The 15,588-nt window shown below is 42.4% G+C and overlaps 1 protein-coding gene across 1 annotated transcript in view; it reads left to right on the forward strand.

Annotated features, from left to right (window-relative positions):
* The window catches only part of LOC139381009 (sal-like protein 3), a 17,033-nt gene extending 2,808 nt beyond the window's left edge, over positions 1-14,225 (forward strand). The window contains exons 2-4 of the mRNA XM_071124242.1: positions 8,814-11,939; positions 12,144-12,487; positions 12,646-14,225. Coding sequence (XP_070980343.1) covers positions 8,814-11,939; positions 12,144-12,487; positions 12,646-13,086 — 3,911 coding nt within the window. The 3' untranslated portion in view covers positions 13,087-14,225. The remainder of the gene's footprint in view (positions 1-8,813; positions 11,940-12,143; positions 12,488-12,645) is intronic.
* Positions 14,226-15,588: the final 1,363 nt, after the last annotated feature.

Consider the following 15,588-nt stretch of genomic DNA (forward strand, 5'->3'; position numbering starts at 1 on the left):
TAAATAAAAATTGTTCCTCCATATATTAATGTTGAACAAACCTTTATCGAATACAAATCTTCGACAGCGTCCCGTGATTTGTCTATAATGTAGTCTAATGCACATGTAAATTCATAAATGTGTAATTGTCTATGATTCATTATTCAGTAAAGATTCATTCAATATTTTACTTACATTGTTTGTTTTGTTATTTATTTTACATTTCAGGAATCGTGATCTAGCTACATAATTATTTGTAAAACAATTTAAGTATCTGCAGCGTGCAAAAGTTCCTATATAACTTAAAAAATAATATAAATATATTTAAGTTTAATGCAATAGGCCTTATTCATTTGATAATTTATAATACCTCTTTGTTTCTCTTCTTGTGCTGAAATAGTGTTTGTCCACTAGTGCCCATGGGTGAGTCCAACATTTCTAACGCAATCCAAAGGAATTTTCTAGTCATTTTAACAGCATTCTGAAATTACCAACATATTATTTTCCCTCTTTCTATTAGATCGAGGAAGAGTGTAATGTGTTAGTCAGCATTTCTTATTGACTATCCATACAGCTTACGTGGTATTCTCGACAAATAACTGTCATTATCTTGAGCCATCGCTGACCAGCACATACAGCATCCATTGTACTGATCCTGTAAAATAGAAAAAGTGTGATGTCATCCCTAGGGACAAATAACAGTCCTCTTTCCATATGAACATTTTAGGGTGATCGAGTCACAATGCTGAGCATGGGTTGTGATTCATTTATTTATGCATTGTCTTATCATACCATGCCATGTGTTACACATGAATAGGGCAGTCAGTGTCACAAAAATGTAATGTAGCTAGCTAAGCTGATTGGACAATACATCACACTTGCCTCACTTGTTGGTTTATTATAGCAATGAATTGCAAGAGTTAAGCCAGCATTAAAGTATAATCTGTATATCAGGTTAGTAATACATTCTCTTGTGTTTGTCAAGAACCAGGGACAGTAAAATGGCATCTATTGATTACAGGCATATATGCTGAAAACAGCGCGGTTCTGATTGTCATATGCCATCTATTGTGTTTTAGAGGGTAATAATAACCTTATAAAGGAAAACATTCATTTAAACATGATCCTCGTTAACTATAAGGGAGGCTTACGCGAGTAGGAGGAGGAAGGAAATCAGTCTTTCCAATAAATTCAATAAGAAGAGAAAAGAAGTACTCGATGTGACACATACTCAAGAGACTACTGTCATAGGCCTGTTCAAGAAAAAGTCACATATCCTTCTCTCATATCAAACAGCGGTGTCAATGAGAAAGCTCTCTTCAGTGATGTTGGCTTGGATATTTTCCTCTTAGGGCAAATAGATTTGAGTGGAACGCCTCTCCCCTTCTGTCGTGTGAGTCTTTACTTTTGAAAAGAGATGAAGATGAACATAGTCTGTGGATCACGCTGCTACCAGCTCTCAGAGTCTCACGTCAGAATTAGACATTCGTCCATGTCTCCCGAACGTCAAATTTCAATACTGACTTGTATCATGGGTGACCTGGCTGCAGACACCGCTACACTCACTCATAGACACGTGTGTGCAGAGATGCACACACATGTACACACACAGACCACACACCATACATGATTGCTGTGTGAGAACTACCGACGCCATACTGCTTAACATTTTAGGTTGATGTCGATTGCTATGGACGATCCTTTCTATTGTTGGAAGAATGCACTGACTTGCTTGTTGTCAGGACAGACTGTGCTTCACTGAGAGAAGCCTTCTCAAGCTTTGGACAAAAGACAGTGATAGACCATTCGATAAGATACCCTACAATGCAGCATTTCCGCCGACACGACCTAAAGTAACCGTGCTACTTTATGACGTAACTGTGATCAGTTTACGTGTTGCCGTTGTACAGCTACTGACAACACTATTGATTACCGTGCCTGAAGTTGAAATGGTGTATTTTTGGACAAAGGAATTCAGAGGGTCCAATCCTCTTTCAGTACACTGTTAGGACTTAACGTCCATTCTGTTAGTCGCTGACTTGGCTTATTGTGTGTAACCTCTCAGTCACAACACAGCAAGGGAACATAGGCTTACAGCAAAGAGATGCTATACCTATGGAATAAAAAAAACACCATAGTAGATGTTTTTCTAAAGGTTATTGGATGAATCCAGTTATCTATTTTCATGTAATATCTTTATGGGTTCCTGGTTCTGCAATTCAGATATGATGCTGTTGCTCTCGCCTGCGTTAACACCTCCTGCCTGTGTCCAATTGGGATTTATCAGTTATTTAAATCCCGCCTCGATTTGACCTTTTTTGTGCTTAGGGCTTTTGTGGGGAGTTTACATGGTTTTCCAATGTAGCACTTTAGGGCCCTATTGTGTGGTGGCCCTGAAAAGGTAGGCTCGCATGCAGTGCCAACAAGCCTCTGTCTGGCCTGGCCTGGCCTGCCCCCCCCCCTCCCAGCCACTTGCCCTGAAGTTGGCTGGTTAGAAGTGCTTTGATAGAGCTCGCTGACTTAACCTTTGCCTACCTCGCCCTGCCAGGGGGCTGCGGCTCGATGTCAAGCTCATAATACAATTAGAACATCTGTCCCATTGACCTTGGCAGCGCGGCTTACCCCTGTCCTAGACAGTGACAGGCTTTCATCTCAATGCTGCTACCTCTGCATCTAGTCCCTTTAGAGCTCTTTCCCCAGGGGTGAGGGAGCATACACACACACACACAATTTTCAACTGAAAATACAACTATTTAAAGTGAATCCTCTCCAACCATTCATAATGTCAAACCTCTTTAAGTGACAGTGTTAGGGTGTCTGCTAACACTTAAACATTTGCAAATGAACGAGCGAACCGAGAGAGGGAAAACATATTGAAAGGGATAAAGGAAAGATGATATATAGTGAGGGAACGTCCTGAAAGCAGTGACAACACGGGCTGTATCCGCACTTCCCCTTCAGCGAGGCTTTGTTTGGCTTTTGTTTTAATCCTCTCTCACCATTTCGGTAGAAGCTTCTGGACCACCCACACTGCCATGCCAAATATGTTTCCAAGAAGATGGAACCCCAATATGACTGTTTTTTAATTACAACCCCTAGCACTTAAAAACACACAATAAATATAATTCCCCTTGATGAAGAGGAACTCGGCAACATCATGTGACAAACAATCATCCGGAGAGAGCGCCGTCATTGAATAATGTATTGCATACGCTTACACAAACAAATCGTTAATGTTTGGGCTAGGGCCACATCTGCATGCAGTGACAAAGGCCCCTCTGTTAGAGAGGATTTTACTGTACCACTCTGCGTGAGGGCCAGGCCTGTGAAATAGAGAGCTCTGCTTGGTGGGGGACTGCTCTGCAGGTGCGGATGGGGATGTGTGTGACGGTGCTGGTGGGAAGATCCGAGAGAGGAGCTGTTTGAGACGTGGCATACATACATCACCACCGTCTTGGAAGGAGGCAGCAGGGATAGTCACAGCTGTGTGTGTTATGGAGGGGTGGCATTTTGGTAATGTCCTCTGCTCTGTAGCCACCTTGATGGGACAGTTGTAGTACAAAATAAATAGGGTAGACGGAATGTTAAAGTAACAGGGAAATGGGGGGGGGGGGGGGATAGTGAGAAAAATAATGCAATGGAAAAAAGTAAATCGTACAGGAATTCCAACATTCTTAAACCCAGCAGGCATCCTTATTTGCCCTCCTCCTCACCCCCCTCTCTCACAGCTTGTGCTGGATCTATAGCGATTCATCTCTCTTTTAAAGATCCTAAGCTCTCCTAAATGCTTGAGAAAAAAATGCTTTTTAAAGGGGAAGAGGAGTTGGCGAGTCCGGGGATGTGAGATTAAGGCTAAACTCGGACCTAAGTGGAAGTGCTCGGTAGAGGGTTCAGGCGATGTTATCATGTCATCAAGCATGTGATATCATAAGAAACAGTGTTTGTTTAGCTAAAGGAGAAGCATTTAAATTAGATAATGTAATTTCCTGAGTAAAAAGCTTTTGTGACTGGTATAATAAACAAAAATATTTTCAAACCTTTTAGGTGCTTTTTATTTATTTTGCATGATTGTTGAGTTTATATGAATTGCAAGTGTGTGTGTGTGCGCGTGCGTGCGGGTGTTTGCATGTATGACTGGGGTGAAGGGGTGGCGTGTGTGTTTGCCCTGCTGTTAGTGAATCTGGAAATTGTTAAAGGCCCAGTGCAGTCAAAAACATGATTTTATATTTATTTCCACACTGAGGTTGGAATAATACTGTGACATTTAGAAAATTATGATAATGCCATTTTAGTGTAAGAGCTGTTTTGAAAAGACCACCTGAAATTTCAGGCTGTTTTGGTGGGATGGAGATTTGGAGATTAAGACCAATAAGAAAGAGAGTTCCTAACCTCTCTGCCAATAACAGTTCGTTTTCAGTTGTTTTCCCCTCCCCACTCAGACCGTCCTAGAACAATTCTTGCTTGGAAAATCTTTTCTCTTTGCTAAGAATCTATTTGACTGTCTTTTTGACCATTTTAATTGAAAACAATCACAGTAAGGTACTTCATTGTTACCCAGAAATTATTTGATATTAATATAAAAAATGGCTGCATTGGACCTTTAAGAACGGAGAGTTTGTAATTTGCTCAATAATTTGCTAAATGCATTGCTCAGTGGCTTTCACTGAATCAGTAGAGAGCATGAATACCTCGTTTGATATTAGCGATCAGATTAGCCGTTTCAGTTAGCATGCCGAAGATTGCAGAGCAAGATAGTGGATACAATGATTCAAAGTCTTACAATCCCTCTATTGATTGTGTTGAGCTTCATATTTGCATTTGAGTAAAGGAAGACTCTTAAAGAAATGAAAACCGCATTGGATTTTGTAATACCTTCCTTTCTCATGCTATAAGAAAATCAATACACCCCACACACACACACACACTAAACAAGATCTAGCCTCAGCCGCATAGAGCCTAAATAACAACCTACATCTTATGTGTATTATACTTCCGCTTGAAAAGTACAGTTCATTTGTATCTCTAAAAATCTGTTTCATTTACCACATATGTTTTATTTTCAAAGATTTGCACCAGAATGAGAAAATCAACCGCAAAATCAAATGCTTATCTTTCCAGAAAGAAGTCTCTAGTTCTCTCAATAAGACAGCGATACCCTTCACAAATTTAGTCATGAAATGATATTCCTATGTAACAAACTGTACATTCCAGATTGTAGGCCTACTAACCAAAACAAATATATATATTGAAAATTGGCATTATACTACTGTCATGTGCTTTTATTTTAGCAATAGGGATATGGATGATACACATATGACTTCAATCAGTTCACAAAGTAAATAAAATAAATAAATGAATGTGGTGTTATGTTTCTATGACACATCTATGTAGACCAACACATTGTGGCAAAGAAAGGGATTGTTGAAAAGTAGTGATACCTCAATTTCTGATTCCTGTTCATATAATTGTTCTGAACAGAAGGACATGGCCAAAATAGGCGCTACAACTTAATGCTGTTGGAATGCAATGAAATGTACAGTGTGTGATATCCACATCCTAAAATAATTTCCCTTCAAATTCAATGACTTACAGTAATCTCACTATAAGGAGAATTCTCAATAGATTCATTTTAGATTCAATCAATAGATTCATCTTGAACATGCAAAAAAAAAATAATCAACAAAATTCTTAGATATAGATAACAGATATTAAAATACTCAAATCACTATTCATCAACATTTATGTTGTGTGTTTGGGCATAGGCCAACAAAGGCACTCACTTACGAAGCAAATTGTATGAATGAAATGAGAGACTGACATTAACTGCTATAATAAATGCTAATAACTAAATCGGTTTATAACAATGCCTACTCATTGAGAACATTGACCTTTCACCCTAAATTATGGAAATAAGCCCCTGTGTCCGTTGATCGGCTAAAGGGATTTCGGCCTTCAATCACGTGGCATTGCTCTTTTCATAGTTTTGTATTGGTGTCGTGTGAAGTTAATAACTATTTCACAAAATGTATACGTAGGTACATTTGTGCAAATGGAAGCTGTGTATCCTATACCACTAAAAATGTATGTAAAGACACAATTTATGAAAAATACTGTATGAACTTGGCGCAATTCTTTCATGCCTGGCTTCCACTGCACGTCATGTTTGTTGTCATATCGTTAACTTAATTTTGTATATCTTCATTTATGCCATTGTGTCACACCATACAGGAAGAAATCAAATAATGCCTGCCACTGGCGTCACTCTGCCCCCAGCGTGTTCCTGGGGACGAGCTAATAGCCTTTCCAAAAGCCTTTCTGTTGATTATTAATTAAGTTAAAGACACCGGACCCTGATGGTGTAGTGTAGTCATCCCGTTGGCCAGAAATTACAGGAAGAGTGCTGAATTATTTCACTCATGACTCATTAAATTGACACGTAGGCGTCACGAAGGCCCGTGACACAGGGCGGCGATGTCGTGCCCTTCGAAATGAACTGAAGCACAGAGCAACATAGGTTCTCTCAATGTTTTCTGCGTGTTGAACGAACCACTGTAGTCTGTGAAATGTAAAACGTTTGGATTGATTTGGAGAGAAAAGAGGGATCATTTATGGAAAGGGGAAGGTACGTAGTTTATATTCATGTTGTTGGTGTGTGTGTTCCAGGAACACCTGCATAGTACACCCTCATCCACAGCCTATTTTGGCCATGGCCACAACTTTTGTCTAAATAGTAAAAAGGAGGACACATTTTTTTTATATTGGGGATGGAAGACATTTATTTGTATGTTCTGACATTTGGAAAATACTTTTGAGCAAAAAAAATGCCACCCGAACCAGACTCCATACTTGTCCAAATGTAACCCTTAAGCATCCACACCGCATGTGTCCTCGTATGTTCCTCCCATTAGTTGACTTGTGGCTGAGTGGATCCCTGGAGAAGTGCCATGTTTGGTTTTGCTTTGATTTTCATTTCACCTGTGTTTGTTCCTTTGCCCTCACAAGCAAACACGCTCACACATAAGCACCTACAATACCCTATTATCTCTCTCTCTCACACACACACACACACACACACACACACACACACACACACACACACACACACACACACACACACACACACACACGCACACACACACACACACACACACACACACACACACACACACACAGCGACACGCAATATAAACATGACTCCCTGGGATGGCATTTTGAATTATGTTAGGGTTTGTGTGGGAATACTACTTTAATATCTTCACTCCCTGCTACTGGGTGAAAAAGCATTTGTAGTGGATCTGTTTGATTTATTTTCTTTCGCAAGTCATCAGACAACTAACTATCTTTTTATTTTTATTGAGTTAAATTTAATGTTAATATTTAAAGTTCTATTATTATTGTGACTTACACACACACACACACACACATACATACATATATATATATATATATACACATACATACACATATTAAATTACATAATATACTAATTGGAAATAAATAGTCTTGAAATGCATTTTCAGGTTGTAAGAAACCACTGAACCATAGTAACCTAAAAGGTGGTCCATGTCTTTACATTTGACCATTTGATGTTTTCAAAGGTTTCACTCACATCCACACCCACTAATTCTCTCCTTGTGATTTTTTTTACACACATGTTTAGCACTTCAAAACAAGCAAATGATGTTTCTGAGTAGAAGGAGCTAGAAAACCTGCACATAACCTTGCTGTTCTAATTAGGTGTCTATGGGTGTCAAGTCATAGTGGCTGGGGTCTCTGAAGTAAAGCAGGCATGCAGTTTTCCATGTAGGAGAGTAGCAAGCTCCCACTATGGGAATAATTAAGACACTTCCCCCCGCCCGCCCCATACACACACACACAGCCATGCGTCCACTTGAACATGAGATAAAATAAACAGATAAGGAGGCATGCATTCATGGTTTGATCAGGTGTGAATTAGGACCATGATCGGGTGAACATACTGGCTTTCTTGGCACTTGACGGCAGTATGCGGAAGAGGAAGTGGTTTCTTACAACTGTGATTAAACATGTGTAACTAATCAGAGACTGCTGCTATGGCACTAGCATGTCATTTGTTGAGTCTCATTTCAAAAAGGGAGAGAGAGGAAGAAAGATGAACAAACCTAACTGAGTAACAAAAGCGGCATGTTACTCATTTAAAAAGAGAATGTTTCTCATTTCAAAAGATGTCATAAGGGCACAATTTTCGGTAATTAAAATATTTTGGGCTCACATCCTCATTTGCATTATGGGTAAAATTTCCCAGTACATTCTGTGAGAAATAAACAACAACAAGTCTCATACATTTTAATTTGAAACATATCCTATAAATATCTCTCAAAGTAGAATACACTAACTAGGCTTCCATATTGCATTGGAGAATCCTATGATAGCATAGGAGAATCCTAATGGGCCCATCAAAGACCTGATTTGTACCCAACAGACGAGGCAGCTGTGAATTGTATGAAATATTGGAAATCAATGGCTTCTATGGAATTTCATTAAGCGGCAGTATCCACAATTGATAGGCCCTCATAATTTGATGGATTGCACAAAGAAAATTATTAGCTGGGCTCTATTGAGAGGGCTCGAATGTGCAAAACTGGGTCTTGAGAATTGTTGAACTAGGGCAATTTGTTCAGAGTAAAAGAAAATAAAATAATATTGATTTTGGTCACGTTAAAGAAATAAAAAAAAATGTATTAAAGGTTAAATCTTTGCAGAACTGCTCTACAGAATATGTGTTGAAATTCTATTGATTATTTATTCATTAATTCTCCTTTTTTTGTCTCCCTCCCATCACCTTCTATCCTCAGCCACAGGAGAAGTGCTGGATGACTCAGACAGTGGGAATGAGAGCCGTAGTGGGAGTGAGGAGACCCACGTGTGTGAGAAGTGTTGCGCCGAGTTCTTCAAGTGGTCCGATTTCTGCGAACACTTGACGAGCTGCATCAAGAACCCCCTGGTGCTCATAGTAAATGAAAACGAAACCGAACCCTCCCGGGAGTATCCTGCAGAGCCATCGCCCTCGCCAAGCTGCCATAGTGACCAGGCAGACAGTGAGGACGCTGGAGAGGGCAGCAGCCACAGCCCCGGTGAGGACGATGAGGGCGGAGAGATAGCCCTGGAGGGGGGCAGTGCCCTGGAGAAGGAGGACGAGCCCATGGAGCTGTCTCCTGAGAAACCGGTGGACCTCGAAGTGAGTGACGCCTCCCCAGAGCCAGATGGTGCTCTACCTCAGCTTAGCGATCCTGCCCCATCCTCTGTGAAGAGCTACAGCATGCCGAGCACCAACGTCACTCTGGAGACACTACACAGCACCAGCGTGGCAGTGGCTCAGTTCTCCCAGAGTGTTTGTGCCGCGGTGGCCGGCAGTGGGGTCTCCCCCTTGGCCATCCCCATGATCCTGGACCAGCTGATGGCGCTGCAGCAGCAACAGATCCACCAACTCCAACTGATCGAACAGATCCGCAGTCAGGTGGCGTTGATGCAAAGGCAGCCCTCTGTCGCCCAGCTGGCCGAGAACCACCACCACCACAACACAGTTGCTGGCTCCCAGGGGCTGTCATCTTCCAACCAACTACAACAGTTACACAACTTCATCACTCCCCCTGTCCACCAGCTGCCCATCAGGTTGCCCTCACCGCTAAACAGCCTGGGCTCCTCCTCCCTCACCTCTGCTATAGATGGGGCCCTCTTCTCCCATACCCAGCAAAGTAGTAATCAACAGTCAAATTTTTCGATGCCCAAAACCACTTCAGCAAACTCCTCTTTCCCACCATCCAGTGGTAATGTGCTGTCATCTCTACTGCCTTCCTGCATGACTTCAATCACACACAGCAGCAGCGGAGCTGGATCCGCTGCTGGAGGAGGCATGAGCAGCAGCATTACAGCTCTGCCAAGGAATTCCAGCAGCCCCCCTTCACTAGGCCACAACAGCCTCCTGAGCACCAGTCCCTCCAATCTACCACTGATACCTCACAGTTCATCTAGTAGTGTCATCTTCCCAAACCCGCTAGCCAGTATAGCTGCCACTGCCAATGCACTTGACCCACTCTCCGCTCTGATGAGGCACCGCAAGGGAAAGCCCCCCAACGTGTCTGTCTTCGACACCAAGCCCAGCTCCGAGGACCCCTTCTTCAAGCATAAGTGTAGGTTCTGTGCCAAGGTGTTTGGCAGTGACAGTGCCCTGCAGATCCACCTGCGCTCTCACACCGGCGAACGGCCCTTCAAGTGCAACATATGCGGAAACCGGTTCTCCACCAAGGGCAATCTGAAGGTCCACTTCCAGAGACACAAGGAGAAGTACCCGCATGTCCAGATGAACCCTTATCCCGTGCCAGAATACCTGGATAACGTGCCGACCAGCTCAGGCATTCCGTATGGTATGTCCTTCCCCCCAGAGAAGCCGGTGACCACCTGGCTGGACAGCAAACCTGTTCTCCCCACAGTCCCCACTTCAGCCGGGCTCCAGTTCCCCCCAACTCTCCCCAGTATGATGGGAGGCTACGGTGATTCCCCGAGCCTCACTCCCCTTAGCAGATCACCCCAGAGGCCCTCCCCTCCCTCCACCGAATGTGCCTCTCTGTCACCTAACCTCTTCACAGAAGCAGGCATGATCACCACCTCACAGTCTCCGCAGCCCAACTTAGGGGGTGACATACCTCCCATTCTGAAACCAGAGGGCATCCACCTACCCCCAAACCTCCCCACTTCCAGGCCTGGTGAGAACAAGACCAGCACCGTTACTCAAGTGGTCCTCGCCACCACGGTCACCGCAACCACATCCACTAGCAGCTGTACTGAACCCATCATTGCCCCCTCTGTCTCCCATACAATCCTCCCCATGATCTCTGATCAGTTCAAGGCCAAGTTTCCGTTCGGCGGCCTTCTGGACTCTATGCAAACGTCCGAGACCTCAAAGCTGCAGCAGCTGGTGGAGAACATCGACAAGAAGATGACAGACCCCAACCAGTGTGTCATCTGTCACCGTGTGCTCAGCTGCCAGAGCGCCCTTAAGATGCACTACCGCATTCACACAGGGGAAAGGCCTTTCAAATGTAAGGTCTGCGGCCGAGCATTCACCACCAAGGGCAATCTGAAAACACACTTTGGGGTCCATCGTTCCAAGCCCCCTCTTCGGGTCCAACACTCCTGCCCCATCTGCCAGAAGAAGTTCACGAACGCTGTGGTCCTGCAGCAGCACATCCGCATGCACATGGGGGGCCAGATCCCCAACACCCCTCTGCCTGAGTCTCTCCAGGAGATGGACACCGACCTCTCCTTTGATGAGAAGAGCTTAGATGCCATGAGCAACTATGATGACGAGCTACTGGATGAGATGGAGGCAGCTATGGAGGACGAAGCAGAGCTGAAAGAAGGAGAAGAGATGATGGACCCATCCAAACCTCTCCATCCATATTCAGGAATGTCCCCTGGTCGCTCCCCACCTACCTCTGTCATCTCCAGCATCGCTGCTCTGGAGAACCAGATGAAGATGATCGACTCCTCTGTCAATATGAGCCGCTCGTTTGGGCTGAAGCCCATGCAGAACTGTGGCCAGTTTGGAGGGGAGAACGACTTTTTCAACAATGACTCGCTGTATGCCTCGGGGGACCTGGAAGGCCAGAGTGTGGGAAGCCCAGCACTATCTGAGTCCTCAGGGTCCATGCAGCCCATCTCCCCTGCTCACAGTCACCCTGAGAGTCATCGATCCAAGTCCCCAGCCACACTCAACCATAACAGAAGCACTGCAGCAGATGAGGGGCAGGAGAACAACGGGATGGCTACAGTGAAATCTGAGAAGTCAGATACCCCATCCCCGGCACCTGTGTCTGAAGGTAATGGGGCATTGGACCTGACTGCTAGCATAACCCAGCCTAGCAGGCACTTCATCAAGGAGGAGAACCACTTCAACATGATGTTCCTGAGCAGAGATAGAGGTATATTCAATGATCCTGACTTTGATATAGTTCATTTATTGTTAATTCATTTGTTTCCTCTGAAAATTAGATTAATACAAATCGCAATTTAATTGAATGATACCCGAAATGTCTGAAAACATGGTGTCCCACATGTGTCATTTGAATAACATATGTCTCCGTTCTCCCAACTAAACATATCCTCTTTTTGTTTTCTCTCTCTAGGTCTGAGCAACTCTAGCTTGCTAAACACAGCATCCAATATGATCAAAATGGAGATGAATGGGCACAGGCACAGCAAGCCCATGTCACTGAATGACGGTCCTTACATGCCCGTGGGCATCCAAGTGCCCGCTTCTGCACCCCAGACCAACATGAGCCCCAGTATCACCCCCATGCTGGCACCGCCAACTCCCCGTCGCACCCCCAAGCAGCACAACTGCCACAACTGTGGGAAGAACTTCTCCTCAGCTAGTGCCCTGCAGATCCATGAGCGCACACACACAGGAGAAAAACCATTTGGCTGCTCGATCTGTGGAAGAGCCTTCACCACTAAAGGCAACCTGAAGGTATGAGAGAGAGAATAATAATAATATATATTTAAAGTATAAGAAGAAGGGTACATTTGTCTGCCTCAAAAAGAAAGTTATTTAAAGAATATGAAAAAAGACCAGAGGCTCTTGAATAATAATGTCTGTTCCTTGTGTTTCCTGTTGACTGAATGCAGGTGCACATGGGCACCCACATGTGGAACAATGCACCAGCCCGTCGTGGACGCCGTCTCTCAGTGGAGAACCCCATGGCCTTGCTGGGCGGGGACGCCATGAAGTTTAGCGAGATGTTTCAGAAGGACCTGGCGGCGAGGGCCATGAACGTAGACCCTGGCTTCTGGAACCAGTATGCTGCCGCCATCACCAACGGCCTGGCCATGAAGAACAACGAGATCTCCGTCATCCAGAATGGAGGCATCCCCCAGTTGCCCATCAGCCTGGGTGGAGGAGGTATGACCTCGCTAGGGGCCATGTCAGGAGGTATGGACCGTATGGACCGGGTGAATGCCAGTAGCAGCCCTCCCATGACTGGGCTGGATAAGACAGTTCTGGAGGTTGGGGCTAGACGCCCCTTCGCTCGATTTATGGAGGAAAATAAAGAGATTGGGATCAATTAAGGACTTTATTATTATTAAGGAAAGGAAAGAAACTGCTAATCCAGTTTGAACTCTTATGTACTATATTATGTACAGATTACGTTTTTATTTGGTTTGGTTTTTGAAATATAATATTTAGTATTGGTTAGAGGTCTTTGCCTTTCGCCCATTCACCCCTCATTGATATTTCGCTCGTACGAAGAATACTTTGTCTCTTGTTTGAGAATATGTCGTCTTGCAAGATTTGCATGGTACTTATTGGTTTCTATCAGTATGTTTGACTGCTTTTAAGGATTATTTTTGAAAAGTAATATCTTGACTCAATTGTGATGGGCAAGGACTAAAATGAAGCTGAGCGAGCTCTTGTACGTGCATAGACTGACTAGCTGCTGTTTGGCTAATGTTTATGTTTGCTCACAAAGAGCAAGGGACTGAAGTAAATTGGAATTATGGTGTTACTGCGCTCGCCTACAATTTTTTTCTCATGAAGTAGAAAACTTGAAAAAATGTTTCAACTATTTTAATCTTTACTTTTAGTCTCCCAGCATTGTCTTATAATATTGTCCTGTGTCTTTAGTATTTATGATATTGACAACAAAAAAAAGCGGGTATAAGAAAATATATTTAATGACCCCAGCATTTTATTGATCCTTTTTTTCTAAACTGCAAACTTCATTTATAAATATCTCTTTCAATAAAGACAACATGTCATTTCAGTTGTACGACAGAGACACATTGTGAAGTTTTATTTGGATATCCAGCCAAGACTATGTGCAACATGTTTGGATGCACAGTGAAGAAGCGGAGATATCTGAAGCTGCTATTATCACAAACCTGCTTTTAACCTTTTGAAAGAAATACATGTGTATAGAAATACAGACAACTCTATAACAGGTATGCATATTTTGTACCACATGAAAATAGACATCCTTTGAGAGTATTTGTCATGTTTGTGAATGCACTTTTTAAACGAGACGTTTTTGTCTGTGACTTATCGTTCGTCTTTGACTGAGTTGTCGATCACAAATGGTTTTAATTGTTTTCAGCGTACCACTCCTACTATTTGCAGAGTTTGGCCCTCTGGTACGGCCTCTTATGCTACTCATCTGAGTACAACCTCATCCACTCAATCAAATTCTTCTCCAATAAAAAAAAAAAAATAGAGAACAGGTCACGTGTTTGACTGGTCTCCTTCTCTACATGTGCTGTTGTTATTATTTATTTATTTATTTATTTTCAGGCTGGATTCCTGGTTTCTTTCAAAAGGGGTTAGAAGGTTGTTATGGGATTAGATGGGGTTTTTAAAAAAAGTGTCAAATAGTCTAGCCTTTTTTTTATATACCTCTTTCTCATTCTACTGTATATTTACTTAGAAATACATATTTGAAATAACATTTAAAATAAGCAATTAGTAATGTACTAATTGCAGTTTGGACATTTTATGTCACATGGAGTTCGAGAGAAACCCAAGACCTCGAGTTCAACAATTGATATTTACAGTTTTGTGCTGAATGTTTTTAGAAAACCCAAAGATGCAGAGAAAGTTCCTAAAAGTTTAAAAGTAATACATGTGTAGCATTTCTCCATCAAGTCTAGAGATGGACAAATCACACCACTCCTTTGCACAACACAAGTTGAAATGTCCCATTTGTGATCCTTTACTCTCATTAAGGCAGACACAACTATTTACTGCCTGATGTTGGCAGTAAGTCAAGTTCCTGTCATTCGTTTTTTGCATAGTCAATTTCACTAATCCTCATTCTAAATATTTTATTTAATCTCTATTTGATCACGGCCAATCAACATATCAAAACAACCACAGTAGCCATCATATTAAATGATTCCAAGTTTAGTTCCGGTAATATTTTTTTGTTTCATTTTTTTTTTCCTCAGCAGCTATGATTTCTTTCCTTTATACTGCCGGCGTTGACTTTTGAGAAACAAAAAGACACATTATTGTATTGTAATAACATAGGCAAAATATGTATGTAAGGGTAGTTCATGTAGCTTTTCCAACATCATCACAAGTATCAACAAGTGTTCTTCCACCAATGTAGGTTGTCATCCCCAAGGTGTCGTTTGTGAAATCAGTAGGCCCAGTAAAAATACAGAACTTCTGCTTTGAGGTGATGTCAAAAAAAAGACTTCTGTTTTATGGAAAAGCATTTTCCTGATGGTCCCTTTGAAATGGCCCCTTTATTTTGGGAACATAAAATAAATAGTAGTGTCCTTCTGGGGATGAATAGCAGTTAAGAGCTGGATTCACATGTTTTATTCACATTGATGGTGAATAAGACGTATATAAATCCTGATAGAGGCTGAGAGGGAACATGTTCAATTTGGGAACATTTCTTTTTTCCTTGAAGAGTCAAAAAAATAAATAATGAAAGAATATAATTAGCAAGCATCTGTCCCCCAGCTTCCCTTGACTAGGATGTCTTGTATCTGAAAAAAAGGACACTTACACTGCACAGATATGATCTCATCTTAACAATAGATTGGTGATGTAAAAGTTTGTTTATA

Source organism: Oncorhynchus clarkii, chromosome 2 (genome assembly GCF_045791955.1).
Source record: "Oncorhynchus clarkii lewisi isolate Uvic-CL-2024 chromosome 2, UVic_Ocla_1.0, whole genome shotgun sequence".
Lineage (NCBI taxonomy): Eukaryota > Metazoa > Chordata > Actinopteri > Salmoniformes > Salmonidae > Oncorhynchus > Oncorhynchus clarkii.